This window comes from Vanessa cardui, chromosome 27 (genome assembly GCF_905220365.1).
Source record: "Vanessa cardui chromosome 27, ilVanCard2.1, whole genome shotgun sequence".
Classification (NCBI taxonomy): Eukaryota; Metazoa; Arthropoda; class Insecta; order Lepidoptera; family Nymphalidae; genus Vanessa; species Vanessa cardui.
In genome coordinates this window covers 477,304-495,185 of record NC_061149.1, presented here as the reverse complement: position 1 = coordinate 495,185, position 17,882 = coordinate 477,304, and the positions used below count along the sequence as shown (strand labels likewise).

General features: G+C 45.9%; 1 protein-coding gene across 13 annotated transcripts in view; it reads left to right on the top strand.

Moving 5' to 3' along the window:
* Nucleotides 1–17,882, top strand: part of LOC124540905 (talin-1) — an 80,105-nt gene that overhangs the window by 56,922 nt on the left and 5,301 nt on the right. For 9 of the 13 annotated variants that reach the window (XM_047118679.1, XM_047118676.1, XM_047118668.1 and 6 more), the window contains exons 30-55: nucleotides 9–205; nucleotides 277–406; nucleotides 488–612; nucleotides 983–1,148; nucleotides 1,638–1,730; nucleotides 1,860–1,934; nucleotides 2,132–2,294; nucleotides 2,418–3,162; nucleotides 3,248–3,381; nucleotides 3,473–3,585; nucleotides 3,829–3,987; nucleotides 4,055–4,215; nucleotides 7,869–7,971; nucleotides 8,055–8,185; nucleotides 8,292–8,424; nucleotides 8,605–8,728; nucleotides 8,881–9,045; nucleotides 9,773–9,963; nucleotides 10,687–12,441; nucleotides 13,735–13,851; nucleotides 13,931–14,107; nucleotides 14,271–14,463; nucleotides 14,531–14,661; nucleotides 15,607–15,726; nucleotides 16,019–16,536; nucleotides 16,613–16,924. In XM_047118679.1, the coding sequence (XP_046974635.1) occupies nucleotides 9–205; nucleotides 277–406; nucleotides 488–612; nucleotides 983–1,148; nucleotides 1,638–1,730; nucleotides 1,860–1,934; nucleotides 2,132–2,294; nucleotides 2,418–3,162; nucleotides 3,248–3,381; nucleotides 3,473–3,585; nucleotides 3,829–3,987; nucleotides 4,055–4,215; nucleotides 7,869–7,971; nucleotides 8,055–8,185; nucleotides 8,292–8,424; nucleotides 8,605–8,728; nucleotides 8,881–9,045; nucleotides 9,773–9,963; nucleotides 10,687–12,441; nucleotides 13,735–13,851; nucleotides 13,931–14,107; nucleotides 14,271–14,463; nucleotides 14,531–14,661; nucleotides 15,607–15,726; nucleotides 16,019–16,536; nucleotides 16,613–16,924 (6,431 nt within the window). Of the gene's footprint in view, nucleotides 1–8; nucleotides 206–276; nucleotides 407–487; nucleotides 613–982; nucleotides 1,149–1,637; nucleotides 1,731–1,859; nucleotides 1,935–2,131; nucleotides 2,295–2,417; nucleotides 3,163–3,247; nucleotides 3,382–3,472; nucleotides 3,586–3,828; nucleotides 3,988–4,054; nucleotides 4,216–7,868; nucleotides 7,972–8,054; nucleotides 8,186–8,291; nucleotides 8,425–8,604; nucleotides 8,729–8,880; nucleotides 9,046–9,772; nucleotides 9,964–10,686; nucleotides 12,442–13,734; nucleotides 13,852–13,930; nucleotides 14,108–14,270; nucleotides 14,464–14,530; nucleotides 14,662–15,606; nucleotides 15,727–16,018; nucleotides 16,537–16,609; nucleotides 16,925–17,291; nucleotides 17,746–17,882 lie in introns of those variants that run through there. The other 4 variants (XM_047118682.1, XM_047118681.1, XM_047118680.1 and 1 more) reach the window with 3 other exon arrangements.

The window sequence follows — 17,882 nt, the reverse complement described above, 5'->3', positions numbered from 1 at the left end:
GGGCGCAGGCGGAGTGGGCGTACAGCGGGCTGCAGAACGCGGGGCGCAGCGCGGCGTCCGCGTCGGCGCAGCTGGCGGGCAGCGCTCGGCGCGGCGAGGGCGCGGCCTGCGCTCGCGCCGCCGCAGACCTAGCCGGCGCGCTGCGGGACTTCGCCCCCCCGCTTCGAGCCGCACTCGCCGTGGCACCACAGCACAACCAACACCGGTACACGCCGACGCCTGCTTTCACTCGAACTTTCCCTTGTCCTCCTCTCCAACATACGTTTTCTCCTCCAGAGTGATAACGTCGGGTCGTCAAGTCCTGCACTCGTCTCTGACCCTCGTGGAGACCGTGAAGCACCAACTGGCCAGCTCCGAGGAGATTGACACTTCCCGAATAATGGCAATCGCGAAGGATGTCTCTCAGGTGCGTACTCGAACCTAAAACTAATAATATCATTATTTCAAAATGTGACTGATCATTAAATTAATTGCTATTATATTGCAGGGCATAGAACAAACCATTGAAGCAGTGCCCTCTCACGCGGAGTTGGACGCCGCCATGGAAAGCATCAACCAGACCCTGGACATACTCGACATGGGCGAATTCCCGCTCACGGACAAGAGCTATGGGTAACTAAAAATACACCTATATATTCGACACGTCATTTGTATGCACAAGTTGCCTATTTGCCTTCTGCCTTTCTAATGACTAGTGCAGTTATATCATTAATTGCTGATATAATTTAAGTGAGTAGTGCATTAAATGTGAATTAGTGTATTTGTAATTAAAATCCAATTATATTTTTGTTACTATTGTTTGGTTATACGTGTAATATTCTTTTGAGTCTGCTTACGATTTTATAAGCGTTAATTTTTTTCTTAAATATAAAAAGATAATGTTATGCTCTCAAGTACAAAAACTAAACAGTACTATTCTTATATTAATTTAATTGTGGTAGCATACATATATGGAGATACAATAAGAGTTATAAATACTTAGCACGCTGCAAAACGAGCTAAACGGCGCGGCGGAGGGGCTGAGTGGCGCGGCGGCGGACGTGGCGTCGGCGGCCGAGGGCGGAGCCCTGGCGCCGGCCGCCGAGCACTTCCAGCACGCCTTCGAGCGCCTGGCCGCCGTGTGCCTCGACATGGCCGGCCAGACCGAGGTGCGGCCCGCGACTCCTGTGTTGCACAACTCATTCATTTGTATTTGACATTTCCATACTTGAAGTCGAGATGGCCCAGTGGTTAGAACGCGTGCATCTTAACCGATGATTGCGGGTTCAAACCCAAGCAAGCACCGCTGATTCATGTGCTTAATTTGTCTTTATAATTCAAAAAGAAAACGTCGTGAGGAAACCTGCATGTGACATATTTCATAGAAATTCTGCCACATGTGTGTTCCACCAACCCGCATTGGAACAGCGTGGTGTAATATGTTCCAAACCTTCTCCTCAAAGGGAGAGGAGGCCTTTAGCCCAGCAGTGGGAATTTACAGGCTGTTATTGTCATTGTTTATTGTCATACTTGAAGTGAATAACATTCCTATAATCGTTTAAGTACTGAAAATCTACAATGATCTAGCGTCGGTATATAAGCTCAGTAGGTGATTTTTACATGAAAACATGTTTATCACTCGATACTTGTGTTGCCAGGAAACGGAGAGTCGAACGCAGATGGTCAGCTCGCTTAAGACGGTCACCGTCAACTCGTCCAAGCTGCTCGGCACCGCTAAATCAGTCAGTCAGGTCGGTTTATCTTCGTACTCAATATAATAACATTTACGGATTCTTTCGTTGCTTTGAGTATTATCTCTTAAGCAACAACAAAATTCGAGATTAAAAAATCTTTATCTAAATGATGTGTTTCAATGACAGGATTTGACCCGACCGAATGCGAAGAACCAGCTGACGGACGCGGCTCGCGCGGTCACTGAGAGCATCAATCACCTTGTGAGTGAACATATATTATACGACACGAACTTTAGCGATATCTCGTCGCAGCAATCTGTTCTAATAGTTATTTAAATATAATTTGTGTAACATTGAAAGATCCATGTAATCAATGTTATAAGAGTATATTGGTTCTTCGAGCCGGATGTGCCTTCGAGTGAAGTTAACAGGGATGGTCATAACTCCTGTGCTCGCAGGTGGACGTGTGCACGGAGGCGGCGCCGGGACAGAAGGAGTGCGCCGCCGCCATCCGCAGCATGGAGAGCTGCCGCCCGCTGCTGACTGCGCCCTCGCAGCCGCTCAGCGAGCTCGGGTACTTCGCCTGCCTCGACGCCGTCGTCGACCAGAGCAAACTGCTGAGTACGTAGCCCCGCAGTATAAATACTGTCTCACATTCGTTTTTGTAAATATTTCTACGCAATGTACAAATGAGCTGATTCAATACGTGTTCTCGAGACAAAACTATATGACGATCGTTCGTAGGCGAGGGCATGTCGGGCATGGCGAGCGCGGTCAAGAAGGCGGAGGCCGAGCCGTTCGCGCGCAGCGTGGCGGGCGTGGCGGCGGCCGTGCGCGGGCTGGTGGAGAGCGTGGCGCAGGCCGCGTACCTGGTGGCGGCGTCGGACGAGACGTCGACGGCGGGCCGCGCCGGGCTGGTGGACCGCGCGCAGTTCGCGCGCGCCGCGCAGGCCATCGAGCAGGCGTGCGCCACGCTGGGCGAGCGCGACGCGTCGCAGCCGCGCGTCATGGCGGCGGCCACGGCCGTGGCGCACCACACCAGCGCGCTGTGCAACGCGTGCCGCGCCGCGTCCGCGCGCTGCGCCGAGCCGCGCGGCCGCCGCCACTTCGTGCAGGTGGCCAAGGACGTGGCCGAGTGCACGGCCGCGCTCGTCAAGCACATCAAGGCGCTGGACGCCGACTGGAGCGAGCGCCACCGCGCGCGCTGCGCCGCCGCCACCGCGCCGCTGCTCGACGCCGTGCGCAGCCTGCGCCAGTTCGCCGACAGCCCCGAGTTCGCCGCCGTGCCCGCGCGCCTCTCGCAGCGCGCGCGCGAGCGCCAGCAGCCCGTGCTGGCCTGCGGACGCGACATCATCACGCACTCGTGCGCCATGGTGGAGGCGGCGCGCGCGCTGGCGCTGGCGCCGGCCGAGCGCTCGCAGTGGCACGCGCTGGCGGCGCACAGCAAGTCCGTCTCCGACACCGTCAAGAACCTCGTCTCCGGGATACGGTAGCGCCCTCTGCTCCCATTTGGCTTACTCGCTTAAATATTGTCATGTAGTGTATGCCTAAATTGTGTATTATACGTGTGACAGCGAGATGGCTCCGGGTCAGCGAGAGTGCGCGACCGCCCTGGACACGCTCAACAAGCAGCTCCGCGAGCTGGACCAGGTGGCGCTGCAGGCTGTCGGGCTCGAGCTGCAGCCGAGACACGTTAACACACTTCAAGGTCGGCATTGACATCCAAAAATAACTTATTTCCTTATTAGTATAGTGGAGTTAAACTGTAGCACTTAATAAATCGTGTGTTATTATAACAGGCTACTCCGAGCAAATAGAGAACAGCGCTGCAGAGATGCTGGAGAGACTGGAGCCGCTGCGTGTGGCGGCGCGCAGTGAGGCCGAGAACCTGGGGCACGCTGTCACGCAGCTGGTGAGTTACGCACCACGCGTATGGTAGTGGACTGTCAGATTCGGCCGTCATTCAAGCTGTACTTCACAAGATTCCTGTTAGTTCATTTCAAGAGCAGGAATAAATGTAAACTTTAGACCATAGTCGGCCAATATGGCTCTCTCTCAAAGATGAGTTAATTATGCAGACAAAATTATATTTGCCGGAGAATATGTCTGTGTAATATCTTCACTACAATTAGTAAAACACACTCTTGTCGATCAGGTGTCGTATGCCGAGCCGCTAGTGAGCGGCACGGCGGGCGCAGCCTCGCACACGACGGACTCAGCAGCGCAGGCGGCGCTGCTGCAGCACGCGCGCACCGTGCTGGAGACGCTGTCGCTGCTCGTGCACGCCGCCAAGCAGTCCGCCGGGAACCCCAGGGTGAGCGCCCGGGAGCCGGCCGGGTCGGTCGGTGGTGGGGCGGAGGAGTGACGTGTGTGTGACGCAGGCGGTGGCGGCGCACGGCGAGCTGGACGCGCAGGGCGGGCTGGCGCGCGCGGCGCTGGGCGAGCTGACGGCGCACGTGCGCGAGCTGAGCACGCAGCGCGGCGCCGTGGGGCCGCTGCTCGAGGCCGTGGCGAGGGCCGTGGCGCGCCTCACCGAGCACCGGTACGCGACCGTTGACACTCACTCACTCACTCACTCACTCACTCACTTACTCTGTCGATTCATATAATCAAATGAGTACACGAGGTTATACAATTAGTGAATTAGAAACTCACTCTGTCGATCCATATAACCGAATGTGTATACGAGGTCATACAATTAGTAAATTAGGAAGGAAACAATAGTCTCTTGACTTGTTCTTAATTTGAAAGCTTTAAGTAATTAGTATTTGACAAAAATACTCACGGTATTTACATTTCGCAACCGACAGTCGTTATTTACTTTGATAATCGATAAGTGTAGCGTTGCTGTGTCGATAGAAGATATCCAATCGAAGTAGTAAACAAAATACATAACATGCAGGGCGGTTATTTACAAACAGCTGCTGCTCTAAATATAACCGCGACCGTAGCGCGGTTAAGGACAGCGCCTCGCCGACCGCTATTTTAGGTTAAACCGATTACAGTTAATGGGAAACCTGATGTACTTTATATTAAATTCTTATTAAATTTATCAAACTAATGTTAATAATCTTATAATTAAAAAATCTATTTGAAATCATGATATCTAGGCATTTCTATTGTGATTATTACTTTCGTGTATATAGTTCTGTAACCAAAGGGTAAAACGTGATCCTAGTGGTAGATAGCTAAAATTTTTACAGATAATGTATAACAATTAATACTAAAAGAGACAAGCACTTTGTTAAAAATTATTTATAGCTAATGGTACAGAACCTTTCATTCTCATGTTGGATTCGGACTTAGCCGGTTTTTTTACCTAACCCTACATACGAACGTGATCTAATTTATGGTTATATTTGGATTTGCTACTAAGATTTTGATTTACACAACATAATAAAATAGATATGCGTTATGCAAAGTAAATACGAGTCGAGATGGCCCAGTGGTTAGAACGCGTGCATCTTAACCGATGATTGAGGGTTCGAACCCAGGCAGACACCGCTGATTCATGTGCTTAATTTGTCTTTATAATTCATCTCGTGCTCGGCGGTGAAGGAAAACATCGTGAGGAAACCTGCATATGACAAATTTCATAGAAATTCTGCCACATGTGTATTCTACCAACCCACATTGGAATAGCGTGGTATAATATGTTCCAAACCTTCTCCTCAAACGAAGAGGAAGCCTTTAGCCCAGCAGTGGGAATTTATAGGCTTTAAAAAAAAAGTAAATACAAAAATAAAATTCATAATCAAATATTAATCATGATATCGAAATAAGCGAGGACCGACAGACGTACAGTTTCTGAGAACGCTAATAAATCTATATTAGTTAGTGATGTAGCGCTTAGGTCATCCGTGCGAGCCGGGTCTGGCGGGCGGCCAAACTCCATCGCTGTTATTAATTAACTAGTGCGTTTCTGCGGGTTTGTTGCCCTTGCTAGTTATCATAATATAACTAACCCGTTAAAACATTATTTTGATAGGCTTAGAGAGGGTAATTCGGTACAATTCACAATAGTTGCTCCTATCACTTTTTTTATGGTATATGGTTGGCGGACGAGCATATGGGCCACCTGATTGTAAGTGACCATTACCCATAGACAATGACGCTGTAAGAAATAATAACTATTACTTAAATCGTCAATGCGCCACCAACCTTGGGTACTAACATGTTATGTCCCTTGTGCCTATAGTTACACTGGCTCACTCACCCTTCAGACCGGAACACAACAATACTGAGTACTGTTGTTTGGCGGTAGAATAACTGATGAGTGGGTGGTACCTACCCAGACGGGCTTGTACAAAGCCCTACTACCAAGTGGTTTATCACGACAAAGATGTGACATTTTTTGTATATATATATATATATATTTAAATTTGTGAGAATTTTACCAGTAGTACGGACAGCTAAACTCCATATATGTGAGTACGCACTCATGTTGCTATTATAACGACCTCCGTGGTCGAGTAGTGTGTACACCGGTTTTCATGGGTACGCCACTCTGAGGTCCCGGGTTCGATTCCCGGCCGAGTCGATGTAGAAAAAGTTCATTAGTTTTCTATGTTGTCTTGAGTCTGGGTGTCTGTGGTGCCGACGTTACTTCTGATTTTCCATACCACAAGTGCGTTAGCTACTTACATTGGGATCAGAGTAATGTAAATTTTTTATGGGATATCTACAGTACAAAACAAATGCAACAAATTATTATGAGTCATAACGTTAGGTTATTTTTAACTAACTACCAAATACCCGTAAAACATTTACATTACGAGGCCAAAATATTACCTTTCAATTCATATAACTATATTTATGTAAACAGCATCAGTAAGTACTAACTAAACTCATAGCTCCATAACCTTCCTCAACTATAATTAACTTACGTACGAGATAAACACAGTTATTATTATTAGAGAAATGTGTTTACGTATTAAAGGTTACCGAATAGCGATTTATAGAAGTCATTTAAATTGTAAACATTGATTTAATTATATTTATAAACAAACAAACACATTTATATACATTTTCTATGCTATAATTACTTAAAAGGAATTAAAAACATATATGATAAAACGGTTCGCATTGCTTTTAACTTGGAGGATCACATTAAGCAATAGATAAAAAATATTTTATTATCTATAAAGTTATAAACAAATGCATCTTTTTATTTTTTAAATTAAATCGCATGTACATATATTAGGTATATTAAATATCAATCTCAAGATATATCGAAATCGTAATACCGCTAATAAAAGTGAATTCGGTGTAATTAGTGTAAGTGACCTCATTACAGAACTCGCGTACATGTGCGCTGCGCGTGCGCAGTCCGCGCGCGGTTTGCGTAACGAACGCTTATAGTGTCAGTGTCAAGCATGAAAAAATTGTTTGTATTTATTTATATAATTTGTTTATAACATTATAGTCTTTTAATTTTGATACATATCTGTATAAAAATCAATAGTATGTTATCAGTTTGAGTTGTTAGAAGCACCAAAATCTGTGCAAGTATTTCAGACACATTCGAACATTAGTGTAATTCGCTTATTAAACATCTTATTATAAATATAACTTAACAAAAAAGTTATAATTTACAATAATTATAAAACGTATGCTTATTCCGTGAAGAGATAGATAGATAAACAATATTGAAATAAGCTATAAACATAAATAGATAGCTTGTAATAACTGTTCACATTAATCTTTGTAGAATATATTAGAGAAGTGAAGTGTGTCTAGTAGAAAAGTGCCTCTCGTATCGTAGGAACCAATAAATAAAAGCACCAACCAGTCATAATTATACATTTGTCTTGTATATAGATTGAATCTTGAGATGTCCAATTAGTAGAAAGAGTAACTATTGAGTTCCTTGCCGGTTGTTCTCGCTAGAATCTACATTCCGAACCGGTGGTAGCTTCACTAATATAGTGTACTAATGACGATACAAGTGCTTGCAAAAGCCTACTTGAATGAGGTATATTTAGATTTTAATTCGGTCCGTAAAAGTGTTTAGTAATTGATATTAGTATGTTATGAGTTATTTTACTAATTATAATAAAGTATTAGTCTATCACTTACACTAAAACATGATGATAAATCTGTACGTCCCAATGAAACCATAAGTTTTTAAGTGTTTTATTAGTTTTGGTTACACATTTGTATTAGTTGGTAATTGTACATTTGTATGTTTATCAGGATGTCACTGATCGGTAGCTACGATGAGACGGACTCGTTTGTGGACTACCAGACGAGGATGGTCGGCGCCGCGAAGGACATCGCGCGATTGGCCACCGATATGGTAACTTTATGGCCATTTAAATACAAATACAATATTATTTTATATAAGAATAAAATGTCAATATCGATGCTTTAATATTCTAGACGGCAAAATCAGCTACGGAGCCTTCCAAGCTCGTGGAAGTCGGCAACGAAATGTGCGGAAAGTATGAGAAGCTAGCGGCCGACAGCGTGGGCGCCTCCGCCACCACTCCCAATGCGGATATAGCCAACAGGTGACCACTTTTTCCATTTTTTGAAATTATATGGTCCTTCGAGCCGGATGAATGGTTTTGCGCGTGAAAGTGTCGCAAATTAACGCTCGTCGTGAATATTGGGCAGGATCCGTGTGTCAGCGGTGGAGCTGGGCGAAGCGGTGTCGGAGCTGGTGCGAGCTGGCGGGCGCTGCCGCTTGTCGGCCGCGCCGCCGCAGAGGCGCGCCGTGGCCGACGCCGCGCGCGTCGTCAACGAGAAGGTACCGTCCACACAACATTACTACATCCTCGTGACATCGCCATCGCCATCGTTTAGTAACACTATAGTCAAGCGTTTGGTTTGACTTAACAAATCCATATTTTGTATATTAGGCCTCCTGGTCTAGTAAGGTAAGGTAAACAAAACAATGATAATGATGATAACGAGTGATATGTGGCAGGCGGTGGCCGTGCTGAGTGCACTACAAGCGGGCTCTCGCGGTACGCAAGCTTGCATTGACGCCGCTGCCACCATCGCCACCATCCTCGGAGACCTCGACACGACCATCCTCTTCGCGAGTGCCGGTAAAATATTCACTTTTAATTATTTAGCTAATTAAGTTTCATTTTTCAAGATTTTTCATAGAATAGTAAAAACTAAAACTACTATTTCCTTGTCAATTTATATCATCACTGTTTACGGCATCTCTCATTGAAATGTTTTTAAAATCATCCAGGCACACTTCAGTCGGACAAGGAAGGCGACACATTCTCTAACCATCGGGAGAATATTCTAAAAACTGCCAAGACCCTGGTCGAGGACACCAAGACCCTGGTCGGAGGCGCTGCGGGCAGCCAGGAGCAGCTGGCCGCTGCAGCCCAGAGCGCAGTCAGCACAATCGGTAAGTTACTTGGGATTGACAAAATATAGCATAAAGTAAAAGTAAAGTAACAGCCTGTAAATTTCCCACTGCTGGGATAAGGCCTCCTCTGCCATTAAGGAGAGGGTTGGGAACATATTCCACCACGCTGTTCCAATGCGGGTTGGTGGAATGCACATGTGGCAGAATTTCGATGAAATTAGACACATGCAGGTTTCCTCACGATGTTTTCCTTCACCGCCGAGCACGAGATGAATTATAAACACAAATTAAGCACATATATATAGTGGTGCTTGCCTGGGTTTGAACCCGCAATCATCGGTTAAGATGCACGCGTTCTAACCACAAAATATAGTATGTTTTGATAAATAAATCTAGGATGGAGTGAAGTAGGTTTTTTTTTTATGTTATAGGTTGGCGGACGAGCATATGGGCCACCTGATGGAAAGTGGTCACCATCACCCATAGACAATGACACTGTAAGATATATTACCTTACATCGTCAATGGGCCACCAACCTTGGGAACTAAGATGTTATGTCCCTTGTGCCTGTAGTTACACTGGCTCACTCACCCTTCAAACCGGAACACAACAATACAGGGTACTGTTATTTGGCGGTAGAATAACTGATGAGTGGGTGGTACCTACCCAGACGGGCTTGCACAAAGCCCTACCACCAAGCCAAGGTCAGGTTGTTTAAGAGGTGATTTCTAAAATGTAACCGCTACAATGAGTGTGTTGTGCGCAGTGCAACTGTGCGAGGTGGTGAAGCAGGGCGCGACGTCGCTGAGCGACGGCGGCGCGGAGCCGCAGGTGCTGGTGCTGCACGCCGCGCGCGACGCCGCCGCCGCGCTGCGCGACCTGGCCGCCGCCACCGCCGCCGCCAGCGGCAAGCACGTCGCGCACCCCGACATGCAGCGCCTCAAGCACGCCGCCAAGGTACCACCCCACGCCACCACGCCACCACGACCCACTGAGATAGGTATAGCACGACACCAATTAGATGTGGCATCGGAAAATGCAATGGAATGAAAATAAAACCGATTACTGCCGATTTACACGACCAATAAAATTAGCTCCCCATCGCGCCATCCGAAGCTATTCGTCGCTATAGATTCTCGCGTCAGAGAAAGCAAGTGCATGTAAATCGACGCGTCAAATTGACGAATATATTATGTCATATGATATTACAAGTTATTACGTTTGTGCAAAAGTCATATTCACATGAGAAATAAATATTGATAATTTGGGATAGCGTACTCAATTCGGATGTGATCGGTTTTACGAATTTTGCCGATGCGACATCTAAGTTGTGTCGTACTATACACCTCACTAACGTTGTGTAACGCGATAAAGGTCGATAGGTAGATCAGCTGATGCCACGAGGTGAGTAGACGAGACCACAATCAGTATAATAAATTACAGGTCTAATTTGGTACAGTCTAATAAGTATTAAATTTTTATCGAAAAGCACTACTCACTGTGAAATAGCTGAGGCATTAATTTTAATTTTGAAGTTTAATTCGACTCCTGTATATATTTGATTTCGTTTTATATTTTATCTTTCATTACGTTTGAAGCTGTCGCGTCACTCCAAAGTCACGTGTTCTATGTTTGTGTTCGTCTCTGTATGTGTCAATATTGGACTTTCTTGCCTTATAGCGTTTGTCGGACCCGAAGCGTTGGAGCCTTCCCGTCAAAACTAACACTGTACCTAGAAGCAAGAGGCGCTCTATTAACATAAGGGATTACAATTCGTGCGATTCGGAGACGGATATATTCCAATCCGATCAGGAAGATGAGCTAGTGAAACTCCTAGACTATTCCAGCCACGATGATGACGTGTCACCGACGATATTTCACGATAGTTGCGAGGAAATGATCTCGTATATTGAGAGTAAAATGCTGAAACCGTCGCCGAGACTCATCAACGACGACGTCAACATGAGGTATAATCTGACGTCGAGAAATAGTCTGTTCGATATGGAATGGCGCGTACTGAAATACGGGGAGAGCATATTTCTGGGGGAGCTACGAAAATTGGTCGATTTATGTGTTGACTCCTTTGATAAAGCCGATAGTAGAAAGAGAAGGAACGCCCAAGATGCCAATAAACCCAGCACAGATCTAGACATCGAGATGAAGAGGCTGTCTCAGGTTATGGACGATTTAGATTGGCAGGATGTCGTCAATGAGAACGTCAAAACGACAGTGACCACAACGGTCCACAGTGTGACCAAACAATCTAAATTCGAGAAGCCTAAATTAAAAAGTCCAGTATTTAAAGTTAAGAAGGTGAAACCGATTAATTTGACGGTAAATGTGGAGCTCAGCGCGGAACCGAAATCACCTCAGAATGATGTCAAAGATCAAACAGACGACATGAAAGTAAATAAAGTTGAAATTCATAAAGAAACCAAACATCACTTCTGGAACATGTTCAAGGACGACACCGAGTGGTGGAAGGCTCTGGCGAAACGTAATCTAGATAAGATGGAAGAAACGAGACGTGAATTGGAACGTTTCAGCGGCCACGAGCTGGTTCTGGGCGAGATAAAGACAGAAATAGATAAATATGAAAGAGAGAAAGAGACGCTGCAAAACTTTATCGAAGAAGTTGACAGATCGAAAGCTGTCAATAAAGATTTAGAATACGACCAGAAGTATGAAGATATGGTCTTAAAGTTAATAGACTTCGCTAAGAAAGACTTTGTTTACAAGGGATTCGATCCTCTGATTGAGAAATTGAAACTCTTATCCAATATACATATTGAAGAACGAAAGAAAAAGCTCGTCAATATTGACGAAATACTGAACGTGTACACAAAGATCGATATATCCAAATACTCGTACGAAGAACTTTGCTTATTGGAGAAATATTACAAGGAAATGATCAGGAAATACAAAAACGAGACGCGTCAGAAAGAAAATATTATCCCCATTGAACAAGTCAATAGAGAACATATGACAAGATCAGCTCCCCCCAATCATAACCAGAACATAACCAACGAACATTCCAGAAACAATTTACAAACGATAAACGACAGCACGCGATCTTTGAGATCAAAGAGCACTTTTAAAAGAGATGACGTCAGAAATAACTTGGAAATATTCGACCTCACCCGAACGTACCCAAGCGAGTACTACGCGAACAACTGGTGGAAAATCTACGAGGACGTTCTCAGGAATCGGGAACAACAGTTCGGCAGCATTGATAACTGGTGGAGCGTCTACGAAGCGATGCTGAACCGACGAGACACGAGCGATGACGAATTGAGACGAATACGCGCGATCGTCGAAAACAGACTGAAGAAAAGACCCAACAGTCGAATGGAGGAGCAGCTTAAGATACTCGATGAGGTGAAGAATGCGCGCTTCCACGAGAGCGAGGACGTGGCGACCAGCGGAAACGAATCGGTCAGAACTGATACATTGGTGTACATTAACCGCTGACAACGCACGGTCGATCTAACACGCGAGCGAGCACGCGATGGATGGCATGCTGTTCAATAGCTTTCATCGTTCCATCGTCTCATTTTAACTTGTGGTGTATGGATATGTTTTCACTGTCAACGGCTGTTTAAGTTTCAATTGTTTTGATACTTCGTACTAAGGGGTGGGCAAAAACAATCTGCAATCGTCAGGATATTTAGAAGACCTTACTTGCTGCTTCACCCTTTATTGATCATCGTAGATAAAAAACATCTGCAAAACTAAATAAAGACTAAGTAAGGTTTTCCTTTCAAGTATAGATACTGCTTTTACTAAGATAACTCTGCATAACGATTGCAATAAGCAGTATGGGATTGGATGTCGTCTTGATATTACAAATGTCAGGCATTTAACAAGTACCGATGGAAGATTAAGAGTTGATTAAAATGTTAAAATATATATTATGTAGTTCGTTGAAAGGACAGTTGTTTGAATCGAATATAAGTAAGTACAGTTACGTCGACAAGCGATTTAGTTTCTGTCAAAATAATTGGAACTTAAACGGCATCATCCGTTCACACCACGCCGCTCGCTCATCACCGTATCATGCGATGACAGAAATGTGTTTAGCTGTCTGTTGTGTGTGCACACTTGATACACTGGCCCACTATTGTATTCCTTGTTTATACGCCCTATGTTACTGTACATTTACTATTGTTTCTGTGATCTTATGTAGATATTTATTAAGATGAATCTTTTAAGTATATTATCTATTGTATTATAGTCGGTCCTCCCCCCTCCGAACCCCCACTTCCTAAACACATTTCACCCTTTCAGCCATTCATATCATGTTATTTTGAAAATCATCGAGTGTATTATTTACTAAAAGCCACAAGCTTTTTATTAACCGACTCCGAACGAGGAGGTTATGTCACAGCGGAGCTTTGGAAGTCCAATATTGACGTACATTCGACGAGCTTTTTATATATATATATGTATCTATGGTTGAAAGCTTATGGGTTTCCCGCTATGGCATGAGCTTTTTCGCACTGGGTGTAATTTTTTGTTTTTTTTTTTTATTTATTTAATTTTGTTGTTTTCTTTTTTCAATGTCTGCCCTAACTTAGTTGGCAACCCAAAGCTTTTGTAACTGTTAAAAGTATTAATTACTCGTAATAAATTTCTAATCGATACCTTTGTGTTTTGAAATATGAGTTTCAATTTAAAAAAATCGATGCTATCGTTGTACCCTATGATATAATATAAAACGTATTAAAGGTGATGGTGACCAATGTGACGTCACTGCTGAAAACCGTGAAGGCGGTGGAAGACGAGCACACTCGCGGCACCCGGGCCCTCGAGTCGACCATTGAGGCCATATCGCAGGAAATCGAGGTCAGTTTAACCCACCATGGCGAGAGCGGTGCTACTCCCTCCCGCTGCGAGCACATCCTGAGCTCTGCTGTGTCGGCAGGTGCTGATGTCGCCGGCGCCGCCCAAGAGCACGGCGTCCGTGGAGGAGCTGATGCGCTGCACGCGCCTGATGACGGCCGCCACCGCGCGCGCCGTGGCCGCCGCCGGACAGGACCAGCTCGTGGCCGCCGCCAACCTGGGCCGCCGCACCGTGCTCGACATGCTGGCCGCCGCCAAGGTACGAGACTGCCGCTAGAGGCATCACACGGAAATGTTACCGTGCTCAAGTTATAAACCTCGACCGCATCGTATCGTACTCAATTCAAAGTGGTTCATGAGGATATATTTTAGGTAATTTTTCAAGTTTTATCAAGTTAAGAGTGTCACCCCGCACCCCTTAGGGCGCGGCGCACGGCGCGGAGACGGAGGAGCTGCGCACGCGCACGCTGGCGGCCACGCAGACGGCGGCCGAGGCCTACCGCGCGCTGCTGGCGGCGCTGCTGGCGCCCGGCGCGCGCGCGCAGCTGCCCGAGCTCAGCCGCCGCGTGGCGCGCGCCGTGGCCGACATGCTGGCCGCCGCCGACCTGCTCAAGGGTGAGCGCCCGCGCGACACGCACACCCCCCCCCCCCCCCCGCCGCCCTGACCGCCCCCTGTGCGCAGGCTCCGAGTGGGTGGACCCGGCCGACCCCACGGTCATCGCGGAGCAGGAGCTGCTGGGCGCCGCGGCCTCCATCGACGCGGCTGCACGCAAGCTGGACGCGCTTCGCCCTCGTGTCGCCCCCAACACGCAGGTCAGTCCGCTTCTCGACCATATGTTCTTCACCTGTTTGGTATGTGACCATTTGCTGTCGTCGGAAACTCATATTGACTTGAAAGTCGAAGCATTCTTCGGAGGAAACCATCGAGAACGAGTTTGAGGAGCGAAAATGCCACGCGTCGGTGAGATATGTTTGATATTCTTGGTTGTTTTCGTATCACCCAGGAATCAAACATATTACCCATCGACCGTGGCGCGAACGTCGTGACGAGATTATACGAACACCTGGATCGCGGCCTGCTGTGTACATCACTATGTATTTTGACATTGGCATTTATCTGTACCACTATGATACTACCTGTAACACTGGATGCGTTTCCACTGGAATTTCTATGTTAGCAATTATATATAAAGTGATAAACGGACACTATACATTTACAGAAAGTAAATGTTAAAAAAAATACAAATTATATACTGCTTCATACACAGAACACCAAAAAAAAAACGAAAAGAAGGGATTTGATAAACGTGTCTTAAATAAGGGTATAATATCTTAATCCAGCTTCCAAGTTGGGTTCCAATAGCCAACACTGGTTGTTAATGTTAACCCATTACTACTACTGTCTGGCGTTATGTTTGTATAAAATATAATACAGTATGATATACAATTTTATCAATTTCTGTTTACCAAAATTAAGAATTTTCTACGTGTTTTCAACCATAGAAATTGACTACACCTGTGGAGACGCAGCCTGAGACAAACTTTTAAATGAAATCATATTTTTTTTTTATTGAAGTATGCGTGCAGAACATGTGAATACCAATTATACAACTTTGTTCTGATCAAACTAATGATTTTATTTAATTTGATTTGCTAATATAATTGATATTACCAAATACATGTATGTATAAATAAAGTATTAAATTTCAAACATGTATATATTATAATAGAAATTAATAAAGTAAATGATGTATTCAGGAGACGGACGAGAATTTGAACTTCGACGAGATGATCCTGGAGGCGGCCAAGTCTATCATCGCGGCGACCTCCGCCCTCGTGAGGGCCGCCTCCGCCGCGCAGAGGGAGCTCATTGACCAGGTAACATCTCCCGACTCCGAATCCTAAGTCTAAGCCAAGTTCAAGATCAGCTTATATCAATAGCTAACTAACACGAGACCTATGATTTAACTCTTATATGCTCGATCTTATCTGCTCTCTCTCTCTCTCTCTCTCTCTCTCTCTCTCTCTCTCTCTCTCTCTCTCTCTCTGCTGTTTCTTGAGTCTTACACCTCACTATTTCAGTATCACATCATACTTCAGACTTTTGTGCACTCTATTCCCTTCCATCCGGTCAGAAGGACCATTAGTAATTATGTTAAAATTTTCGCAGGGCAAGGTCGCTCGCCGGCCGGCGTCGTCGTCGGACGACGGTCAGTGGTCGGAGGGCCTGGTGTCGGCGGCGCGCCTGGTGGCGGCGGCCGCGCACGCGCTGGTGGAGGCGGCCAACGCTCTCGTGCAGGGGGCCGCCTCCGAGGAGAGGCTGATATCCAGCGCGAGGCAGGTGGCCTCGTCCACGGCGCAGCTGCTGGTGGCGTGCAAGGTGAAGGCGGACCCGGCGTCGGAGTCGACGCGGCGCCTGCAGGCGGCCGGCGCCGAGGTCATCCGCTCCACCGACAACCTGGTGCGCGCGGCGCGCGACGCCATCACGTGCGACGACGAGCGCAGCCTCGTGCTCAACCGGCGCATGGTGGGCGGCATCGCGCAGGAGATCGACGCGCGCTCCGAGGTGCTGCGCATCGAGCGCCAGCTGGAGGAGGCGCGCGGCCGCCTCACCGCCATCCGCCAGGCCAAGTACAAGCTGCGCGACGCCTCCGACACCGACGAGCCCGCCTCGCCCGGCCCCGCCAGGTGCGCGCGACCCGCCACGCCAGACAGTCACATGCGTGTAGTGCAAGAGATGACACCGGTGAAACCTCATTCGCAGGTTCAAGAGCCCGAACAGCAGCTTCGCGAACACGACCTACAGTCCCAACAGCACGTACACGTCGCAGAACGTGACCAGCAGCAGCCAGCACGTGACCAGCAGCAGCCAGCACGTGACCAGCCTGAGCCAGCACGTGTCCAACCTGAGCCAGGCCGTGCACGGCGCGCCGGGCTCGCCCACGTCGCCCGGCCCTCGCCCCCCGCCCCCCACCAACGGCTACCAGCGCGACGACCAGCCGCGCAGCCCTTCCTTCAGCAGCTTCCGGCCGCAGGAGGACACACCGAAGCAGAACTACGAGGGGTTCACGACACGGTAAGTTGTACCCGATGAACTTTAAATGGTCAAAATTTAATTTTACTATAATTAAAATTACCAGCGTTCGATTATGACAAAAATAACATTTGAAATTAAATCTTAATTCGTCACAAAAAATCAACTAAAAAAGATCACGCTTTAACTTGCAATTTAACAGAGTTTAATTATTAGTTATAATAGTAATATTACATTATGCGTTACTGAATATAATTAATCGATAATAACATCATAATTGAACGTTGTTTAAATGATTTTTTTCTTATTATTTAAATTAAATTTTGACCGAAACGTCACAACCATAATACCTCATTAACATATATCTAATCATTCGCTTCTCTTACACGCTGCTGGACATCACGAATAGATGATTAATATACTTCTGAACATCCTGTATAAAGTGCCTTCAGACTTATGATCAGTGCCTATACATTAGATATAAGTTTAGTTTGTAATATTCATTAGTTTAAGTTAAATTAAAATATTGAATATTTCAAAAAAGGTTTTTGTAACACCCTGTGTAAATATTCAATGTTTTAAGTATATAGCCTTAGAAGGAATATTATTCAAAATTGTCTACGCATTGTTACGCTGAAATAATTCGATGTAATTGGTCTTTAAAATGCAAAATTACCAAAAAAAAAAACAATGTATAGTAAGAAATAAGAATTTGGCGTTTTCGATGGAATTTATAACGTTTTGATACAATTATATTGTTGTTCAGAGCATGCTCTTTACCGCTTAAAACTGTCAGGATCAGGTCTATAAAATGATTACTTGGTACAGCGTTTAATTTGGCCTTGAAACCTTAACAGACATTGATGCAATGTATACATACATAACACAAGACACACCATACACCGCCCTGTAGCTTACTTAAGTTATTTCCGGTATCATTAATAATATTTTAATGACTTCCGTGGACGAGTATTTTCATGGATCGCCACTGATAGATCCC